General features: G+C 42.1%; 1 protein-coding gene across 4 annotated transcripts in view; it reads left to right on the top strand.

Annotated features, from left to right (window-relative positions):
- RBPMS (RNA binding protein, mRNA processing factor) overlaps positions 1-23,324 on the top strand; it is a 277,355-nt gene that overhangs the window by 116,049 nt on the left and 137,982 nt on the right. For all 4 annotated transcript variants that reach the window (XR_012219790.1, XR_012219785.1, XM_073542423.1 and 1 more), the window contains exons 2-4: positions 6,355-6,432; positions 8,923-8,961; positions 19,397-19,459. Coding sequence is in view for 2 of the 4 variants with exons in the window: in XM_073542423.1 (XP_073398524.1) it covers positions 6,355-6,432; positions 8,923-8,961; positions 19,397-19,459 (180 nt within the window). In the remaining 2 variants the exon portion in view is untranslated. The remainder of the gene's footprint in view (positions 1-6,354; positions 6,433-8,922; positions 8,962-19,396; positions 19,460-23,324) is intronic.

Below are 23,324 nucleotides of genomic sequence, written 5' to 3'. Positions count from 1 at the left end.
GCATATAAACCGCAGGTCTTTTAACCTGGGGATTTACCTTCGGATTTAGACAAATCCGCGCGGAAAATTCTGCAGCAGAATCCGCAACGTGTGCACACACCCTAATAAGTGTCTGTTGGCAACAGAAGCTCCCTGTACTCACCAACAGTTGCAGGAACCTTTCTTTGCAACCAGAAAATACATAAAACCTGTCCATTTATAATGACCACGGACAAGATAAAGATCCCCAACTCACATCAGGACTACAAGATCCCAGGTACTTTCAGCTGCATCACATCTAATGTGGTGTACTTAATTATTTGTACTAAATGTCCAACTGGGGGTCTGTATGTGGGGGAGACAGGGCAAAAGCTTAGAACAAGGATGAATTCTCATCGCCACACAATAAGAGAAAAAAGAATGGATCTACCTGTGGGAAAACATTTTTGTATGCCTGCTCACAGCATCATGGATCTGAAATTACTGGTATTGAAAAGTAACTTCACATCTCAGAGAGAAGAGTCTGTGAGTACAAATTCATGACGACCCTTGACACTCTCAATGCAGGAATGAATGTGTCGCATGGATTTATGTCTTTTTACATCAATTAAGGAATTTGCTCCTAAGACCTTGTGGGGGCATCACAACACAGAACCAGATGGCAATCAGAGGACAATAAAACATCCAGACTCCTTATCTATGAACTGTTCCAATATTTATGGTTCTCCCTCTCCCATAATGATAGTTCTGCTTCACATCACTTGTCTTATCTGTTGCATTTTTTCCGTGCTGTGTTGTGCATAAATATGTGATTCTTCAGATTTTGTATTAGTCTAGCCTGATGAAGAGACCTGAGCAGTCTCGAAAGCTTGCAATTTATTACCATCTTTTCAGTTAGCCATTAAAAGGTATCAACTACTGAGGACTCTCAATTCTGAATATTTTGTTGGCAAAAGTGAAGCATGGTGGAGGGTCCTTACTAGGTTCAGCATTTCAGTAAGTGGAGTTGAGGATTTGGTCAAGATCCTCAATGCTGAGAAACACACGCAAATACTTGTCCATCGTGTAATACCTTCAGGGAGGCATCTGTCTCCAAATGTATTCTGAAGCAGGACAATGATCCCAAATATTCAGCCAATGTTATTAGGAATTATGTTCAGCGTAAAGAACAAGGAGTCTTGGACGTGCACTGTGGCTCATTGGTTAGTACTTTAGTACTGGGATCCTGGGTTCAAATCCAACCAAGTTCAACATCTCCAAGGAATTTCTATGTTCTCCCCATGTTCGTGTGGGTTTCCTCTGGGTTCTCCAGTTTCCTCTCATTGTAAAGACCTACTGATAGGGAATCTACATTATGAGTCTCAATGGGGACAGCAATGACTATGTCTATAAAGTGCTGTAGAATTTAACTGTGCTGTACAAGTGAGAAAAATTAAAAAGTGATTATAAAAGTGAAGATCTGCATTTATAGTTTTCCAAAACGTCTGGAACAACCTCCCCGCCAAGTATAAGAATTGAAGGTGCTTTGAAGGCAAAGCATGGTCACACCAAATTTTTATTTAGATTTCTCTTTTGTTCACGCACATTACATTTTGTTAACTGATTAATTTTTTTAAAGCATTCTTTCTTTTCAGTAATGTTTCACACCTGCCTTAAATTGTGCATAATTGTGTGTTTGTGTCTGTGTGTGTGCAGATTTTTATATATAACTTTTATTTGGTTAGTTGTTCAGCTATTAATTTATGTCTGTTCTAAACTTTTAAGGTTTAGGAGCAAAAGGTTGTTACTGTACCAAATTGCTAACAGTTTGATTTTCTGCCAAAATCACTCGATCTCTATGTGCTCTGTATTCTATTCTTTTCATCTTTAAATTTGGAGTAGCCACCATAAAAGTTAATCATTACATAGAGGGATTTAAAGATTTAGAAACATTCCTCAAGATGAATGTTGTGTTTTTATTCTTAAAAAAAAGCCATTCATAGCTCAAGGGTTTTGTTAGTTTTTTAGGGGGAGGAGATGGAAGATAAGAATGCACCTGACCATGTAGAGCTATTGAAACCCATGCATGACCTTCCAGGCTAAGCATATAGAAGAGTCTGTGTTTTTTCTTCTTGTGTAGCAGGACAATTTATTTCTCACATAGTGCTTGAGTGGATTCTTATCTGGTAGATAAGTTTGCTGCCCATACAACTTTATTAGTGGAATGTTAGGAGAAAAGTTCTAATTCTTTGTACCGTCCACTACCATAGGCCCAGGGGTGGACACACCATTGGTGCAGCCATTCAGGGGACCAAGTGGTAAGGGGGCCAATTTCCAAAGCAGGTGAAATTGTACATGATGATGAGCTATTACAGCGTAAAGGGCTCAAATATTGTTCTTGCGCAGGAAATCTCTTTAGTCTGTGTCCACCAGAGACCTATATGGAGTCTTACAGGCAATGCTCCATTGGAGAAAGGCATGCAATTTAGCTCTTTCACAAAGTGTTAGGCAAGTGCCACACTGGAGATTTGGCTACTATATAAGTCCCTGTTCACAAGCCTTGCAATATGACCAGGGATAAATGCCAAACCAGAATCTTTGCTACAAATGGCTGTTTTGGGGTATATGCCCCTCGTCAGGATTGAGCAGAGTCTGGATGTTTGAGTGCGATGCCCATGAAGTAACTGGGAGGAAGTAATGGTTCGCCTCTAAAGTGATCAGTTCAGTAAGGAGTCTTACTGGTAATGCTCCATGGGAGAAAATTAAATCTCCCACACAACGAACAAAACAAACCTGGGTTGGTTACAACCTTTAGGGTCAGACATTGGCATATGTGGTAGTCATCTCTCCTATGAGGCATTTGCAAAAACTAGAAAAATTCTCTACTACTTACACTGGTAATTCTACAGTAATAGAAGGGCAGCTGAGTGATGGGTCCAACTTTCCATAGCACTCCCAATACCTCTGCGGTACCCATTTTGAGATAACTGGGCACGGATGTGACAGATGAAAGCTGCAGAATGGAAGACCTTCATGATGACTGTACACTAGAAATGTATAGTCGCATTTAATATCTGAAGTTTAGGGTTGCTTTAACTTTAATGTCCTCCCTGCAAGACAGTATCAGGACCTCATGAATCTAAGCATACTCTATTTAGTTAATTAATCAACAATAGGAAACTTGTTTTTGTTTTATGTGCCAACATTTTTAACAACACAAAATTAGAATTATTAAATATTAGCAAGAGAGGTAACCAGCTTAATCATAGAATCGTAGAGTTGGAAGGGACCTCCTGGGCCATCTGGTCCAACCCCCTGCTCAAAGCAGGATTCGCTAAATCATCCCAGTCAGATGTCTGTCCAGCCTCTGTTTAAAGACTTCCATTGAAGGAGAACTCACCACTTCTCGTGGCAGCCTGTTCCACTCATTGATCACTCTAACTGTCAAAAAGTTTTTTCTAATATCTAATCTGTGTCTCCTCCCATTCAGTTTCATCCCATTGCTTCTAGTCTTTCCTTGTGCAAATGAGAATAAAGTTGATCCTTCTACAATGTGACAGCCCTTGAGATATTTGTAGACAGCTATTAAGTCTCCTCTCAGTCTTCTCTTTTGCAAACTAAACATTCCCAAATCCTGCAACCTTTCCTCATAAGACAGGGTTTGCAGACCGGTCACCATTCTGGTCGCTCTTTTCTGAACTTGCTCCAGTTTGTTGATGTCTTTTTTAAAATGTGGTGCCCAAAACTGGACACAATATTCCAGATGAGGTCTGACCAAAGAGGAGTAGAGGGAAATAATGACTTCACGTGATCTAGACTGTGTGCTTCTGTTAATACATCCTAGAATTGCATTTGCCTTTTTTGCTGCTGCATCACACTGTTGACTCATATTCAGTCTGTGATCTATTGGTATACCCAAGTCTTTTTCACATGTGCTGTTGCTTAGCCCTATTACTCCCATTCTGTATATGCTTTTTTCATTTTTATTGCCCAGATGTAGTACTTTGCATTTTTCCCTGTTAAAAACCATTCTGTTAGTTGCTGCCCACTTCTCCAGTTTATTTATATCTTTTTGAATCCTCTCTCTCTCTTCTCTAGTATTAGCTATCCCTCCTAGCTTTGTGTCACCAGCAAATTTAATCAGTTTACCCTCAATTCCATCATCTAAATCGTTGATAAAGATGTTGAACAATACAGGGCCCAGGACAGAGCCCTGTGGTACCCCACTTGAGACATTCTTCCAACTGGATGTGCAGCCATTTACGACCACTCTTTGGGTCCGATCACTAAGCCAGTTATGAATCCCCCTAACAGTTGCCTTGTCCATTCCATACTTAGTCATTTTTTCAATAAGGATTATATGAGATACTTTGTCAAATGCTTTGCTGAAGTCAAGATATACTATATCTACAGCATTTCCATGATCCACCCAATCAATGATTCCGTCATAGAAGGAAATTAAGTTAGTCTGACATGACTTATTAGTTACAAACCCATGCTGACTCTGTTTAATCACTTCATTCTTATCCAGGTACTGACATACATGTTGTTTAATAATTTGTTCAAAGATCTTTCTTGGTATAGAAGTCAGACTCACCAGCCTATAGTTTCCTGGGTCCACCTTCTTCCCCTTTTTGAAGATAGGAACAACATTTGCTCTTCTCCAGTCTTCTGGGACTTCTCCTGTTCTCCAAGAATTTTCAAATATTATGGAGAGGGGTTCAAAAATTTATTCTGCTATCTCCTTCAGTACTCTGGGGTGTAATTCAACTGGACCTGGGGACTTGAATTCATTTAGGTTAGCTAAGTGTTTCCTCACTATCTTTCTGTTTATAGATATCCTGGATTCTTCTATTCCCTTAATAGGACAGTGAAGAACAGTTGATGTTACATTTCCTTTCTGAGAGAAAACAGATGCAAAATAGGAATTTAAAAGTTCAGCCTTCTCAACATCCCGTCTTACCATTTCATAATTTTCATCCTGTAAAAATCCTATAGCATCTTTGACTTTTCTTTTACTTTTGACATATCCCCAAAATCCTTTATTATTGCTTTTGACATCTCTTGCAAGCCTCAATTCATTGTCAGCCTTACTAATCTGATTTGTGCCCTGCAGGTTCTGCAGACAGCATTATATTCTTCTTTAGATATGCCTCCCTCTTTCCATTTTATAAACATTTTTTTCTTCCTTTTTAGCATGTGCTTAAGTTCTGTGTTCATCCATCCTGGTTTCCTTAAATGCTTCCTATTCTTCCCTCTTTTCGGAATTGTTAACAATTGTGCTTTGAGAATTTCATTTTTCAAGATTTCCCATCCTTCCTGGACATTTTTGTCTTTAAGGATATCCAGCCATTGGATCCCTCCAATTCTCTTTCTGAATCCCTTAAAATCTGCCTTTCTGAAATCTAACCTTGACGTCTGAGTCTTCACAGGTCTTCCTCCTCTAGTTATCCAAAATTCTAAAATAGTATGGTCGCTACCTCCTAGGGTCCCAGCCACTTTTACCTCCTCAACCATTTCCTCCCTGTTTATAAGGATTAGATCCAAGGTAGCAGTTCCCCTTGTTTTCTCCCCTACCTTTTGGAAGATAAAGTTGTCAGCAAGAGAGGATAAGAATTTCCTTGACCTGTTAGTTTTGCCTGAGAGAGATTCCCAACAAATGTCTGGATAGTTGAAAACTCCCATGACAACTATGTCATATTTTTTGGAGAATTTGGCCATTTGATGCATAAAGAGTTCATCCATATCTTCAGCTTGCACAGGCGGCCTGTAGTAAATGCCTACAATGGTGTCCTTTCCATTGTTCTGTCCTTGCATTCTTACCCAAACAGTTTCCACAGAACTCCCAGTCTCTGAAGCTTCAATCTCGGTGCAGATATACGCGTTTCTAACATACAATGCGACACCTCCTCCTCGTTTATCAAGTCTGTTTCTTGCAAATAAGTTGTATCCTTCTAGTCTTGTATTCCTATCATGTGTATTGTCCCACCAAGTTTCAGTGATTCCAATGACATCATATTTCTTTTCCTGTGTTAGTAGTTCCAATTCTCCTTGTTTGCTGCCCATGCTTTGTGCAGCTTCAACTCTGCAGTAAATGCAATGCAACCCATAGAATGACGCATAGGACTATATTCATCAAAACTAATGAGACCCTGTAGTATGTGGCCCCATGTTATACCACTATAAATTTATCAACTTTATTATGCCATCAGTGATGTAATATGTACAGAAAAGACACCTCCAAATGGGTGTAATGTAATGTGTGTGCAGCTTTATAGAAGAGACCGAATATTTTATCAATCTATCACTGTACCACACTAATAAAAGCCTGAAATCTTGCCCATTAGTAATATTGTTAATGTTTTTTTTCCTTTTCCTTTTTTGTGTCTTTTAAAGGTCAGGACGCTGTTTGTTAGTGGATTGCCATTGGACATAAAGCCACGAGAGCTCTACTTATTATTCAGGCCATTTAAGGTAATTGTTATCTTTACAACCATGGGTTAATTGCACTATGCTGCAATTTATTTTGGCAATATTTTTAAGATTGTAAAAATCTCATGAATTTCAAGTTTTGGTCTTGTTTATTTTTTATTTTTTTTAATCAAGCAATTAAAAAACAAAATAATGTATTGTTTTAGAGCCTTACATGTTTCCCTATTTATTGCCAGCTAACAACTGAACATAACTTTTTGTTGCAATAAGAAATGCTAAGAAATACACATCTAAAGCTGGACTGAAAAATGCCAATGTTAAATGGGTTGTCCGGGCTTTCTGTATAATCTGTGTCTATCTAGGATGCAGAATGCTGACCGTTTGTAATATACTCCCTGTCGGCATTCTGCATGATGTCCTAGATAGCACACTTAGTCTCGTGAGCAGCCGTCTCCTGATTCTGGAGGAGCTGCTCACTCACCGACTAGAGTTTTCCTGTCTGGCAGAGACTGGCCATAAGCAGCCCCAGTTTCTGCCAGACCCTCCCGCTGCAGTACACAGTGCAAGGCAGGAGGGAAATGACTTAGCTGATTGGACGAACCAGAAAGGAAAAGGCTTCTACATAGGTGAGTATAATGTGCTGTGTGAATCCATCCATATCTACTCTTCAGTCTCTTCCCCATCCATTCATCCCTTCTTCATCCATCCATCCATCCATCCCTCATCCATCCATTCCTACCTCATCCATCCATCCCTCCCTCATCCATTCCTCCATCTATTCATCCCTCTCTCATCCATCCATCTCTCATCCATACCCCCATGCCTCTCTCCCTCTTTCATCCATCCCTCCCTCATCCATCTCTACCTCATCCATCTCTACCTCATCCATCCCTCCCTCCCTCCCTCATCCATCCATCTATCCATCCCTCCCTCCCTCATCCATCTATTCATCTTTCCCTCATTCATCCATCCCTCCCACATCCATCTCTCATCCATCCCTCCTTCATGCATCCATCCATCCATCCATCCATGCACCACCATAGACTGAGGTTCTGCAGCAGCTGAGGTGTATTCTATGGTATATATGTGGAGTGTGGAAATTGTGCTGCTTTCCACAGACAGAGGCTCTGTTATTTCCAATACAGGAGTGATGACAGAGGTCAGTGCTGGGGCAGATACTAAAGCCCCCTTCACTCACAGCGAGATCGCTAAAGAGTCACCGATTTTGTGACGCAACAGCGATATCGGTAGTGATCTTGCTACATGTGACACTTACCTCCGACCCGGCTCCCCGCTGGATATTGCTGATCGCGTGAGAACGGGTTGGTCCATTTCTCGTCGTCGGCTTCCTGCTGGCGCCGACGAGCGACTCCATGGACGCGGGCGGAAGATGTCACCCTCGCTGCGTGTGACAGGTAAGTGCCGACCGCTGCTGCATCGCTGGTGAGATCTGCCTGTTTGGCAGCTCACTAGCAACCATTTAGCGATGCACCAGCGATCCTGACTGGGTCGTATCATTGTCGGGATCGCTGGTGCATCGCTAAATGTAACGGGACCGTAACAGCAAATGAGTGTGCAGTGGGGGGCAGAGAGTGGGGCGGGACACCAGACCAGGCGGTCCCAGCTCTGACTGTCAGGTTAGATAGTAAAGCACAGGGAGTTCTCAAATTTGGTAGAGTCGCAGGTAAACAAAGTAAGTGGAGGGAATGAAGTGAAAATCAAGGGGAATGAAAGACAGAAACAAAAAACTAATGTATAGGGGTGTTGTGTATAACAATACAGCCCAGACTGGTAAGAGACCACTTTCAGTCTGCATTCTAAGGAGAGAACGCTGTGAGCAGCAACCAGTCCCGCAGCCGAAAGTGATATTTTTGTCTTTTACCAAAACATTCACTCCATGCTATACATTGTATTAAAAAAGAAAAAACACTATTTACCATTATTTATTGGAAATGGGAGAAATGATGTTCTCCCTACTGTCGCTCGCTTCCAGTCATTGGAGTGTGCAGTCACTGCTCACTATATTGGGAGTGCACTGTCACTTCTCCATTCTCCTTAACTGACAAGCTTCTCTGCAATGTGAGTACTGAGCAGGCTGGCAATAATTGTGTAGGGGAAGTGATCACAATCACATTCACGGAGTAGTGATCAGTAGCGATGCCCGCTCCTCGCACCGTGTTGATGAAGCTGCTGCTGAGAGATTACAACTTTATTTTCTCCCTGTAGCCGCTGCTCCAGTAAAGCAGCCTAAAATGATGTAAATGCTTCTTACCTGCAGATCACCTCTATATAAATCTACAAGTATATACTGTACTGTTTTTGTATGTGACAGATTAAGTGGTAGTCTATTAGCAACATTTTCCACTGTAAATCAGTATATTGGTGTTCTTTAAGTCTCTCATTATTGGTATAGACAAAATGACTACAGTACATTTTTTTAATGTTGAAAATGGAAGTGTCCTTTTGTAATTTCAATGTAATAGTGGTACAATAATCAATTACATTCTTAAAGTATGGATTATCTTTTTGCAGGGTTATGAAGGCTCTTTAATAAAACTTACATCAAAGCAGGTAAGAAAAGGCAATCATGTTATGAACATGTATGTATACATAATGAGGAAATAGAGTGCAAAGTAAAACTCATTTTATAATGGTTGTGCAAGATTATAAAAACATGTCTGCTCTCTTCTAGAAATGGCACCGCACCAGTGCAAGGGTCACGTCTGGTATTGCAGTTCTGCTCCTTTGAAATGAATCAGACTGAGCTGTAATATCTAGAGATGAGTAAATTGATCCATAAAGTAACAAATTAATTATACATTTTCCAAAATCATTACTTTCTAGTGAAATTCCAAATTTTGGGGATTTGATTTGCACAAATCCAACAAAATGGCAGCCAGCAGGCCACTTTTTTCTTTCATCTTTTGAGGGCCAGGAGAGGGTTCAAGGGATCAACCGGCAGCATGTATCAGACACTCGCTAAATGATTTCAGCCATGTATATTTGACTCAAAAACACAGCGACGTGACAGAGAAAACCATACTTTTAAAGCCACCAAGGACTAAGCTGCACATGAAACTAGTCAGAAAAGTGAATCCTTGACGGCTTCTTATTCTGGCCAAATCGAATCTACTGGTCATTTTAAGTGAATCTGTCAAACAAATTTTGGGAGATTCACTCATCTCTAGCAATATTATTGGGGTGGTGCTGTTTAGGAAGAAAGCAGCCAAGTTTTTCTCATTTTGGGCAGCTGATGTAGTGATGTCTGGCTATAGGTAAAATTGACTAAGAAAAAAACAAATGTTTGGCAACATACATAAAAACACAGTAAAAAAAAGCGAAAATTGACACTAATCTCCAATGGGATCTGTTGATCAGCTCTTTTTCATTCATAATATTCAACAGGGATTTGTATAGAGCAAGCTCTGTATGGCTTTTTCCACTTGTTGCAGAAGCTGGGTTGCCAGCCTCTCCAGCTAAACAAGAACCTTACGCGATCCTAGATACAAACAAATTAATCTAATGGCCGAACCCGCCAATATCAATAGGTTCGGACATTAGTCTAATGCAGGGTTCCCCAACTCCAGTCCTCAAGAGCCACCAACTGATCATGTTTTCAGGATTTCCTTAGTATTTCACAGGTGATGGAATTCCTGCCTGTGTAGGAAATGCAATTCTCACCTGGGCAATACTAAGGAAATTCTGAAAACATGAACTGTTGGTGGCTCTTGAGGACCAGAGTTGGGGAACACTGGTTTAATGTGTATGGGAGCCCTGGACAACTTATTGTCAATGAAGAAAAGTATCTGGCATATCTAATATTGGACTACCAATCATTTTGTTCTTCTGGAGATAAGAAGTGTCTGGAGATGGCACTAGATATAGTAAATGGAGAACACAGCAGTGCTTTGGGGAACAAGCTCTTCTGAAGAGAGTGCCATTCAAATGACCAGCCAAAACTTTGCATATGGCAGACTTTAGGCTTCATTCAGAAGTTCGACTATTTTTTGCATACAAGAAAAATCACTGAGTGTCTGGTCAGTGTGTCAGGTTTTCATCAGTTATTTTCTCAGATGAAAAAGTAAATTTGTATTTGCAAATCTTCTCCTATACAATATCATGTAAAAGTTTGGGCATCTCTGGTCAAAATTGTCAAAATTACTGTTATTGTAATCAGGTTGAAGATGAAGTTATCTCTAAAAGGCCTAAAGTTAAAGATAACATACTTCATTTGTATTTTAGGTTAAAAAAAATGTGTATTTTCATCTTTTAACATAGTTACATAGTAACATCTAATATATACTTGCCTTGTAATGTCTTCACATCCTGTTCCGTCCAGATATGTCCAGATCCCAGAATTCCAAGCGGCGGAAGTTTGACCACCATATTGGGATACCCAAGTGATGGGTGTCTCAATATGGACACTGCTGGTGGTACCAGCCTCTTAAAGGGAAAACACCTATAGGGTGTGTGCACACACTGCGGATTCTGCTGCGGTTCCGCAGCGGATTTGGCCACTGCGTGTCCGCAGCAGTTTTTGCTGCGGTGTACAGTACCATTATTCCCTATGGGAATAAAAAACCGCAGTGTAGACGGTGCGGATTTTTCCGCGCGGTTTTTCTGCGGTTTTGAAACCACAGAAAGAATTGACATGTCAATTCTTTCTGCGGAATGCGCAGCGGTTTGCCATCTCCTCCATTGTGGAGATGAAAAACCGCAGGGCAAAACCGCAGAGCAATCCGCAGGTAAAACCGCAGGTCTTTTGACCTGCAGATTTACCTGCGGATTTTACAAAATCCGCGCGGCCAAATCCGCACCCCATTCCGCAGCGTGTGCACGTACAGTTGTGGCCAAAAGTATTTACACCCCTGCAATTCTGTCAGATAATACTCAGTTTCTTCCTGAAAATGATTGCAAACACAAATTCTTTGGTACTGTTATCGTCATTTAATTTGTCTTACATGAAAAAACACAAAAAGAATTGTCCTAAAGCCAAATTGGATATAATTCCACACCAAACATAAAAAAGAGGGTGGACAAAAGTATTGGCACTGTTCAAAAAATCATGTGATGCTTCTCTAATTTGTGTAATTAACAGCACCTGTAACTTACCTGTGGCACCTAACAGGTGTTGGCAATAACTAATCACACTTGCAGCCAGTTGACATGGATTAAAGTTGACTCAACCTCTGTCCTGTGTCCTTGTGTGTACCACATTGAGCATGGAGAAAAGAAAGAAGACCAAAGAACTGTCTGAGGACTTGAGAAACCAAATTGTGAGGAAGCATGAGCAATCTCAAGGCTACAAGTCCATCTCCAAAGACCTGAATGTTCCTGTGTCTACCGTGCGCACGCAGTGTCATCAATAAGTTTAAAGCCCATGGCACTGTGGCTAACCTCCCTAGATGTGGACGGAAAAGAAAAATTGACAAGAGATTTCAACGCAAGATTGTGCAGATGTTGGATAAAGAACCTCGACTAACATCCAAACAAGTTCATGCTGCTGTGCAGTCCGAGGGTACAACAGTGTCAACCCGTACTATCCGTCGGTGTCTGAATGAAAAGGGACTGTATGGTAGGAGACCCAGGAAGACCCCACATCTTTAATAATAATAATAATCTTTATTTTTATATAGCGCTAACATATTCCGCAGCGCTTCACAGTTTGCACACATTTTCATCACTGTCCCCGATGGGGCTCACAATCTAAATTCCCTATCAGTATGTTTTTGGAGTTCTTACTCTTGCACTTCTTACCCCGAGACATAAAAAAGCCAGGCTGGAGTTTGCCAAAACTTAGCTGAAAAAGCCTAAAACGTTTTGGAAGAATGTTCTCTGGTCAGATGAGACAAAAGTAGAGCTTTTTGGGCAAAGGCATCAACATAGAGTTTACAGGAGAAAAAAAGAGGCATTCAAAGAGAAGAACACGGTCCCTACAGTCAAACATGGCAGAGGTTCCCTGATGTTTTGGGGTTGCTTTGCTGCCTCTGGCACTGGACTGCTTGACCGTGTGCATGGCATTATGAAGTCTGAAGGCTACCAACAAATTTTGCAGCATAATGTAGGGCCCAGTGTGAGAAAGCTGGGTCTCCCTCAGAGGTCATGGGTCTTCCAGCAGGACAATGACCCAAAACACACTTCAAAAAGCACTAGAAAATGGTTTGAGAAAAAGCACTGGAGACTTCTAAGGTGGCAAGCAATGAGTCCAGACCAGAATCCCATAGAACACCTGTGGAGAGATCTAAAAATGGCAGTTTGGAGAAGGCACTCTTCAAATATCAGGGACCTGGAGCAGTTTGCCAAAGAAGAATGGTCTAAAATTCCAGCAGAGCATTGTAAGAAACTCATTGATGGTTACCGGAAGCTGTTGGTCGCAGTTATTTTGGCTAAAGGTTGTGCAACCAAGTATTAGGCTGAGGGTGCCAATACTTTTGTCTGGCACATTTTTTGGAGTTTATGTGAAATGATCAATGTTTTGCTTTTTGCTTCATTCTCTTTTGTGTTTTTTCATTTAAGACAAATTAAATGAAGATAATAATACCAAAGAATTTGTGTTTGCAATCATTTTCAGGAAGAAACTGAGTATTATCTGACAGAATTGCAGGGGTGTCAATACTTTTGGCCACAACTGTAGCCTTAAGGCTGTGTGCACATGCAGCGTTTTTTTTTAGCGGATTTGCCAATAAATCCACTATAAAAATGCTAAAAATAAGCTTCCTATGCATTTTGCAATTTCTGTGCATATTGATGCATTTTTTACCGCGAAAAACACACTTTGCGGTACAAAACGCAGTATGCTCATTAATTTTGCGGATTTTTCCGCATTTCTGGCTAGTAGAGTTGAGCGACTTTGGTCGGATCGGGTTTCATGAAACCCGAATGAAACAAAATAAGTTTCAGATGAAACTCGTCCGACTAGAGCAAAAAAAAGTCGGAGTTTCGTCCGACTTTTATTTCCCATTGACTTGCATTGGGGTCGGGTTTCGGACGAAACTCCGACTTTGTTTTGCTCTAGTCGGACGAGTTTCATCTGAAACTTATTTTGTTTCATTCGGGTTTCACGAAACCCGATCCGACCAAAGTCGCTCAACTCTACTGGCTAGTTCTATGTGTCAGGAACCGCGCGGAAAAAAAAGCATTAAAAACCGCACGTTTTTTTGCGCAAAAAACGCACAGAAAAAAACCTGCGGTTTCTGGGAAGGGAGTCAGGTTTTTAAGCAGAAATTTTCTGCTACGTGTGCACATAGCCTAAATAGAAATTCCTCCTGACATGCTGTGCACTGATTGTTTAGTGACGGGGTACACAGGTCAAACAAGAGATGACATGAGAGGAAAAGACAGCAGATGGGGGAGAGAGAAAGCGCACAGGGGTGAGGCAGACAGAGCACAGGGGGGATAACACAGCACAAGAAGGAGAGAGACAGCAAACAAGGGGGATAGCACATGGGGTAGACAGGTCAAAGAAGAGAGCACAGACGGGAGAAGTCAGCACATGGGGAAAGAGAGAGTAGATAAGTGGGTGAGCACATGGGGGGAGAGATTCTCAACCCTGCAAAGCCTGCCCCCATCGTGACTTTTCCACCCTACCATCTGGTAGTAACATAGTTAGCAAGGCTGAAAAAATACATTTGTCCATCTAGTTCAGCCTATATTCCATCAGAATAAATCCCCAGATCTACGTCCTTCTATAGAACCTAATAACTGTAAAATACAATATTGTTACGCGCCAGGAAGACATCCAGGCCTCTCTTGAACGCCTCGACTGAGTTCTCCATCACCACCTCCTCAGGCAAGGAATTCCAGATTCTCACTGCCCTAACAGTAAAGAATCCTCTTCTATGTTGGTGGAAAAACCTTCTCTCCTGTAGACGCAGAGAATATCCCCTTGTGACCGTCACCTTCCTTGGTATAAACAGATCCTCGGAGAGATATTTGTATTGTCCCCTTATATACTTATACATAGTTATTAGATCGCCCTTCAGTCAACTTTTCTCTAGACTAAATAATACTAATTTTGCTAATCTCGCTGGGTATTGTATTTTCCCCATCCCCTTTATTAATTTGTTGCCCTCCTTTGTACTCGCCCTAGTTCCATTATTTCCTTCCTGAGCACCGGTGCCCAAAACTGTACACCGTACTCCATGTGCGGTCTAACCAGGGATTTGTACACAGGCAGTATAATGCTCTCATCATGTGTATCCAGACCTCTTAATGCACCCCATGATCCCGTTTGCCTTGAAGCTGCTGCCTGGCACTGGCTGCTCCAGGTAAGTTTATCATTAACTAGGATCCCCAAGTCCTCCTCCATGTCAGATTTACCCAGTGGTTTACCGTTCAGTGTGTAATGGTGATATTGATTCCTTCTTCCCATGTGTATAACCTTACATTTATCATTGTTAAACTGCATCTGCCACCTTTCGGCCCAAGTTTCCAACTTATCCAGATCCATCTGTAGCAGAATACTATCTTCTCTTGTATTGACTGCTTTACATAGTTCTGCATCATCTGCAAATATCAATATTTTACTGTGTAATATTTCTACCAGATCGTTAATAAATATGTTGAAGAGACTAGGTTCCAACACCAACCCCTGCGGTACCCCACTGGTCACAGCGATCCAGTTAAAGAATATAACATTTATAACTACCCTCTGCTTTCTATAACTAAGCCAGTAAGGCCCTGTGCACACGGTGCAGATTCTGTGCAGTTCTGCAGCAGATTTGGCCCTGCAGAACTGCAGCAGAACTGCACATGATGTACAGTACCATTTAAGGCTATGTAAAACAAAAAAAGCTGTGCACATGCTGCAGATTTTTCCGCTCAGATTTGGTGCGGAATAAAAGAAGCAGCATGTCGCTTCTTTTGTGCGGTTTTGCTGCAGTTTTCCACCTGCTCCATTATAGAAATCTGCAGGTGAAAACTGCAGGGGAAATCCACACAAAATCTGTCTGCACTAAAACTGCAGGTAAAACGCAGGTCATTTTACCTGCAGATTTAGCAAAATCTGCGCGGAAAATTCCACAGCAGAATCCGCACCGTGTGCACATAGCCTTACTTACAGATTTACACACATTTTCCCCCAAACTCAGCATTCTCATTTTGTGTACCAACCTCTTATGTAGCAGGGTATCTAACGCTTTGGAAAAATCAAGATGTACCACGTCCAATGACTCACCTTGGTCCAGTCTACAGCTTACCTCTTCATAAAAACTGATTAGATTGGTTTGACAGGAGCGATTCCTCATAAACCCATGCTGATATGGAGTTAAACAGTTATTCTCATTGATATATTCAAGACTAACATCCCTCAGAAACCCTTCAAATATTTTACTAACAAAAACATTTTAAAAAGTAGAAAAAAAGAAAAGAAACCAGTGCAAAGGTTTGGCCATCCTTGGAGATTTGAGTGCTCAGATAACTTTGACCATGGTTTCAGACCTTAATTAGCCTGTTAGGTTTATGGCTTGTTCAGTATCATCATTAGGAAAGGCCCGGTGAAAATTTCCCAGCTTTATAAAATCCAGCCTCCTCTAACCTTGTGCCAAAATACAGCAGTCATGGGTTCTTCTAAACAGCTGCCTATTAAAAATGAATATGGTGGAGTACCACAAAGCAGGAGAAGGCTATTATAAGAAAACAAAGTGTTAACAAGTTGCCCTTTCCTCAGCTCAAAATGTAATAAAGAAATGACAGTTAACAGGAACAGTGGAAGTCAAGATAAGGCCTCGAAGACCAAGCAAAATTTCAGTGAGAGCTGCCGGTAAGATTGCTAGAGAGGCATATCAGAAACCCCACTTGCTTGCAAAAGACCTTAAAAAAAAACTGTCAGACTCTGTAGTTGTGGTACATTGTTCTAATGTTCAGAGACACCGACATAAATATGGCCTTCATGGAACAGTTATCTGAAGAAAACATCTCCTGCTTCCTGACCATAAAATTCAGCATCAGAAGTATTCAAAACAACATCTAAACAAGCCTGATACATTTTGGAAACAAGTCCTGTGGACTGATAAGGTTAAAATAGAATTCTTTGGCCAGAATGATCATGGTATATGTGGATAAAAAAGGGAACAGAATTTCAGAAAAAGAACCTTTCGCCAACCATTAAGCATGGCAGTGGGTCAATCATGCTTTGGGATTTTGTTGCAGCCAATGGCGCTGGGAATGTTTCACGGGTAGAGGGATGAATGGATTCAATGAAATTTAAAAAAAATATTGATGCAAACATAACAACATCTGTTAAAAAAGCTGAAGTTGAAAAGAGCATGTCTTCCACAAATGGATAATGATCCTAAACACATGTCAAAATCCACAATAGACTACCGCAAGAAAGCATAAGCTGAAGGTTTTCAATGGCCCTCACAGTCCCCTGATCTGAACATCACTGAAAATCAGTGGCTGGGTGTAAAAATAGCAGTGCATGCAAGTCGACTCAGGAATCTCACAGAAATGGGAGAATTTTCCAAGGAAGAATGAATGAAAATCCCTCAAACAAGAATTGAAAAACTCTTGTTTGGCTACAAAAAAGCATTTACAAGCTGTGATACTTTCAAAGGCGGTGCTTCTAAGTATTTACCATGCAGGGTGCCCAAGTTTTTGCATCAACTTATTTTCCTTTTTGTAATTTTTAAAGTGTAAAAGATGAAAATAAATATATTTTGCCTAAAATACAAAGGAAATGGGTCATCTTTAAACTTTAGGCCTTTTATAGATCATTTCATCTTCGAGCTGGTTAACTGGTCACGATAACAGTAACTTTGACCAGGAGTGCCAAAATCTTTACAGGCCACTGTACATTGCAATCCTTTTGTGGCAGACACTGTCCACTAAAAAACATGGACATGAGAACAGATCATAAATTTAAGCGCATGTTCTATCTGTTAGAAACACGGATAGATAATGTACTTGAATAGACCTTTGAATGAGGCCTAAAGAGAACCTGTCACTTTATTGACGCTCATCTGGACTCCTTTTCATATGCGTTTATGTCGTCTTTCTTCAGCATCTAAGAAACGAAAACCTGTTCCTGGGGCAACTGTGTGTAACAAAGGGGTGTTCTCAAGTTTAAAAGCTATCCCTTATCCACGGGATAACTTTCTGATCTCTGGGATCTCTGACTGCCGTGGCCCACACCAATCCCAAGAATCAGGGATACAAAGAGCCCATGCTGAATGGAGCAGAGATCGATCGTGCGCACTACCGCTTCATTACTAGGGTATGTTAGAATAGTGTGAGCACTGACTCCTGGCATCCGTTGTTCTTCTTTTGATTAGCTGGCCTGATGTGATGTAATACTTGGATCATGTTGCAAATATCATGTCACACCTGTCCAATCAAAAGTGGAGCAGGGGATGCTGTTAGATTAGCGGGAGTTCTTAGGGCTCCCATCCGCCGGCCACAGATTACTGACCCAGCCACTGGACTAGGTCCTGTTAAGGCCTGTTTCACACTTAAGTTTTTTCTGTCTGTTAAAATCCGCCAAAATAGCGGAAAACGGATCCGCAGGCGGACTGACGGAAACGGGGGTCAGCGGATGAACGGATCCGCTGAAGGTAAAAATTTAAAGGAACCGCACCTGGGGAAAAGGAGAGAGAGAGAGAATTTTTTTCTAGCAGCCACACGGAAATAGCGGTTTCGGACACCAAAAAAAGTTACATGGTCCGTCCGGGTGCGCTGAGCGGACGCCAAAATCTTGGCGGATCCGTTCAAAAGCGGATTGAACGGACGACCATCCGTCAAGATCCGCCGATAATGCAAGTCTATGAGGAAAAAAACGGATCCGCCAAGAAATATGGCGGATCCGTTTTTTTTCAAATCGTCGGATCTTGACTGTCACAAACGGAAGTGTGAAACAGGCCTAATCTATTTGCATCATCTCTAGATAGAACACATATGTGAAAGCGGAATGTCTCATACTCCAGCCACATATGTTGCTAGGGTTTAATATTGATTACATCCTTGTCCCTAGATAGCTTTTGTACCTTTAGTCAGCTCACTCAGAGTAATCCATTATTCCTATCAGATAACTGAAAGATATACTTCGTACTGAAAGATTTGCTAATAATGTTCTTGGCCTGCACAGACTGTTCAGATGATATTCCATTTCACTGCTCAATTATGGGCCTTAATAAAATTCATTCTTAAACTGATCAAAAAAGCATATGCTGAACAATTGCATCTTCATTTAAATTATGATCCAGTTATATCATATAATCAGAAACTATCAGGGGAAAATTTCCCTAAAATAGTAATGAGTCCTGCATGGATCAAGGTTGTCTAGATGTAGCTGTTGCCAAGTTTCCGATCTGTGAGGTACATCAACTCTTTGGCATTAGGTTGCAGAATGTCAGTATAGGAAATTATTGATAAGCGTTTTCAAAGTGATAATTCAAGAAGCTATTGTGATTATTGACTATCACAATAGAAACTACAATATTACATACATTTTGAAGAAGAATAAGAATGCAGTATTTACTTTGATAATTCCATGACCAAATGACTCAATCTTAATCTGCATCTCCCCCACTGTTTCCCCTCCCTGCTAAGTTCTCAAACTGCTCTGTATAACCTGCAGCGATCAGTCAGGCTGGGTGGGTGGAGACTAAATGCACTTGGACTCATGAGCTATTTCTGCAGCTGGACTCAAAATGCTCTTCTTAATATCAGGATTATAGAGCCATTATTACATGGATTTTAAAAGTAAGTACACTAGTCTCATCATGTTTAAAATGTATTTCATAACATACACAGTTTGTTTAGTGATGGCTTTAAATGTTTAAAAGGGTTGTATGAGACACAAGCCATGGACAAGATGAGCACTGATTGTAAAGAAAGCAAGCAATCCCTTAATTCCAGGTTTACACATCTTCTTGGGGGGATAACTTCTACTCCTTCAATTAACTGTATGCATAAATAGTTGTTACATACTGAGCAAATTAAATTGCCATTTTTTCATGTTATGCTTCAATGCACATTTAATTCTAGCTTCTTTTTTTTCTGACCACAGCCTGTTGGTTTTGTAAGCTTTGATAGCAGATCAGAAGCAGAAGCTGCCAAGAATGCTTTAAATGTGAGTATTACTCTTTACTCTTATCTCCATATATTACCTATTCCTCTTACTTTCAAACAAATACAGTAACGGAATATTTGCTGAATAGTCCCTATAAAAAAAAGAAATTGTGCAATTTTAGTTTAGAATTTTAAAATACCTCAACAGGTAGCTTTCAATAAATGCTGGCTTTCATTTTAAAGAGGATCTTTCTACAAATTTTTCATAATGCACTGGACACGAGATGTAATAGAGGCTGCGGAGAGGAATACAACGTTTTTGTTAATTTTTTATTTTGCCACTCCATTTTTGAAAATATTAGCAATCAATGTATTTGGCACACACTGAATTAACTTTAGTTATGCCCAAGTGGGTATGATCAGTTAGCAAGTCATACAGAGGGTAGAAGTGCCCGCCTCCAGTGAAAGCTCTCTGATAACACCCACCGACCTAAAGTTAACTCATTAGGTGCCAAATATTTGATTGCTAATATCGGAGGGGCAAAATGTAAAAAGAAAACAAAAAACAATATTAAACCCAGTTCAACATGCAAAATTTGATTAAAGGTCCTCTTCAACACATTTGGTGTACTTACAATACTTATGGGGGTTATTAAGGGACAGACTCAAATAAAATATGCAGCATAGTATTATATTATTTCATCAGACATAGTAGCTTGTTTGCAACATGAAGTAGAAGTATTTTAAGGAATAATTAAAGAGACGTTTCACAACATTTTTATTTTAAAGTGGATCACTGAAAAGGGCTTGTAAAAATGATTAAAACATTTTTTTTTAATTCTTTTTTTTCTTTATTTTTCCACTGCAATGCCTAGAAATAGGCTTTTGATGTTTAGGGCACCCAATATGTTAGCTGCCCTTTGATTCAAAGAGAAATTTGTGGAGAATTTTTTCTGGGAATGTTTACTTTTTTATCTCTTTGATGCTGCCCAATCAAAAGAAAGCAGAGTAAGGGTACCGTCACACATAGCGACTCACCAGTGATCCCGACAATGATATCAACGTGTCAGGATCGCTGGTGAGTCACTATGTGATCGCTGTTGAGCTGTCAAACAGACAGCTTCACCAGCGATCAGCACCAGCGACGCCAAGCGCCCGGCATCGCTGTGTACTTTAGTTACCAGCGCGCTGATGCAGGTCGCTGGTAACTAAGGTACACATCGGGTTTCTAAGGGACGTGCGTCACTTAGAAACCCAATGTATACCTTAGTTACCAGCTCCCTGCATCAGCGCGCTGGTAACTAAGGTACACAGAGGGTTTCTAGGCACCGCACAGTGCTTAGAAACCCTGCATTTACCTTAGTTACCAGCTGATCGCTGGTCTCCCGCTGGTCTCCCGCCTGTCACACGCAGCGATGCGTGAGGGCCAGCGGGAGACCAGCGATCAAAGAAATGTCCTGGGCTTTCCAAGAGCGATCAGCGATACCGGCAGGGGGGCCGGTCGCTGATCGCTGTCACACACAGCGATCTCGCTGGTGAGATCGCTGTTGCGTCACAAAATTTGTGACTCAGCAGCGATCTCGCTAGCGAGATCGCTATGTGTGACGGGGCCCTTAAGGCTCTTTCAGACATCAGTGTGGTGACAATTTTCACACGTACCGGAGACACTTAAGACCCTGTCTCACATAGCGAGATCGCTAGCGAGATCGCTGATGCATCACTGATTTTGTGACGCAACAGCGATCTCGCCTGCGATCTCGCTACATGTGACACATAGTGGCGACCAGCCCCCGGCTGGATATCGCTCATCATGCTCGAATGTCCTGGGCCATTTTTTCATCGCCGGCGTCCCGCTGACCAGCATGTGGGTCACCCCCGTCCCAGGGCTGTGGGGTACTCGGTACCGGGCCGGTGTCAGGGGGATGAGGTGTCACAGCTGCGGTAACTCGGTCCGTGGCCCTGGGCGCCCAATATCAATGGCGGTGATGTTTGTAATGTAGTTTATATGGAAAGTTCGTGACGCCACCCGTGGTGTTTGGCAAGTAATATGTTAAGCCAATGCTGCTTGCAGATCCACTGGGACTGATGGTGTGATGCAACAAAGATGGTGTAGCTCCCCACAGGTGGAGCTGTAGTCCCAGGGCAGTGTAGGTGCAATGGATGAGGACAGGCGCAGGACAGTGTGGACGCTGGTACCCAGATGTAGCAGTACTGAAGGTGTTAGCGACGAATGAATGGAGGACACCAGAGCTTGCAGTTTCAAAGCTTTACTCACAGTTCGTGATGCACACTGGTGCCTGCCTCCGTGCCGTGTCCTCCGGGGTAGAGACTCAATCAACCTCCCGGGCAAGTCAGGGCTCTCCTCTCCAACACTCCGCCAACATGTGCCTTTCCTGAACGACTCTATTGCGCCTTTTAGTGTGAAGAACTCCAGTACCGTGGTTCCCTGAAGTTCCTCCTGTCAGATGTTCCTAACAACTCTACTTGTATGACAGACAGCTGTAGCCTGCTTCGGGGACTCCCTTCTCCTGAATCCCGGCTCTCTATTCGTTTGCTGTTGTGTCCCAAGTCTTTGATGGGAGTAGTGCATTTACAGCCAACTACTCCACCAGTGTCTGCTGCAGAACCATAAGTGTCCATACAACCTCGGGGACCGGGCCCCGGCCTTGCGCTGAGAACCTCAAGGCAGGGTTCCTATCCAACCCACTCCTCCTCTCTGTTCTCTTTACTCCTTCGTTCCGCGCTGTTCCTTCTCTCTCTTATGGAAGCTTAGGTTGCAGTTCTACGTCTCTCCTTCTCTTCTCTTTCCCGTGCCAGCTGGCTCAGGTCACTGAGGCAGCTGCAGCACTCCTTCTCTCCTCGGACCCGTCCTCAGGCTCTCCTGACTGACGGTCCTTCTCAATCCTCTGGGACTCACCCCAGACTGACCTGTAATTCTAAACCTTCCCCTTCTTTTATATGAATCTCAACTCCACCCACCTTCCAGCACATATCGTGTTACGAAGCAAGGAATCACCAGAGGTGCTCTGCTACCCTATAAGCATGAGTCGCACTGTGATCAGTGCTGAACTATCCTGTGTGTGGGATGCAGGTGTTGGAGTGTGGAAAGGATGGTGGGGCACTACACCTTAGGAGAAGGTGCAGTACCTCTGTGGCGACTGAGCCTCAGGGGCGCCACACATGCATCGCTGTGTTTGACCCGACGAGCTACCTCGTTGGCGACGCAGAACTCAGGGATGCAGGCTGGAATCATTCAGAATAGCTGCTGTGTGACAACGCATCAGCGATCTTTACCAGGTCGCATCATTGTCGGGACTGCTGGTACATCGTTGAAGAGATCTGCCTGTTTGGCAGCTTACTAGCGACCATGTAGCGACGCACCAGCGATCCCTACCAGGTCGTATCGTTGTCGGGATCGCTGGTGCATCGCTATGTGAAAAGGGACCATTACACACTGTAGGGATTCGCTCTGGTAGGTAATGGCAGGGCTGCAGTAACGAGGCAACACACAGGCCAATTTCAGTGGTTTAATGTCACGTTGCAAACAGCAGATTAACAGAAAGTAAGGAAAAACATAAATATACTCCAGCTTGGAGAACCACTGGTCCCAGGTTCACCCCTTGCACGGGACGGGCTTAACTTAGCATCTGCCAGGTCCGCGGCATCCGCCAGGTGCCATTCCCAGGGTTGTTGAGAGTATTGCTGCTATAGTCCTGCAGCACGGGGATCCTGTATACAAATTCAGGCTAAGTCCAGCCAAGTTCCTGTAACTTCCAGACATACTCACCATGTGCCAAACACCAACCTCCATTACATAGCCCATAACCCCTCCTACAAGTGAGGTAAACATCACATGGGCTGATCACGTGACCATGACATCATCGCAGGTCCTGACTTTAGGGAAAAACCCGGCCAAACATTAGCCT

This window comes from Dendrobates tinctorius, unplaced genomic scaffold (genome assembly GCF_039654945.1).
Source record: "Dendrobates tinctorius isolate UK_male_01 unplaced genomic scaffold, ASM3965494v1 ptg000011l, whole genome shotgun sequence".
In the NCBI taxonomy this organism is placed as follows: Eukaryota; Metazoa; Chordata; class Amphibia; order Anura; family Dendrobatidae; genus Dendrobates; species Dendrobates tinctorius.
Note: the sequence above shows the minus strand (reverse complement) of the source record. Positions and strands in the feature narration are given on the sequence as shown.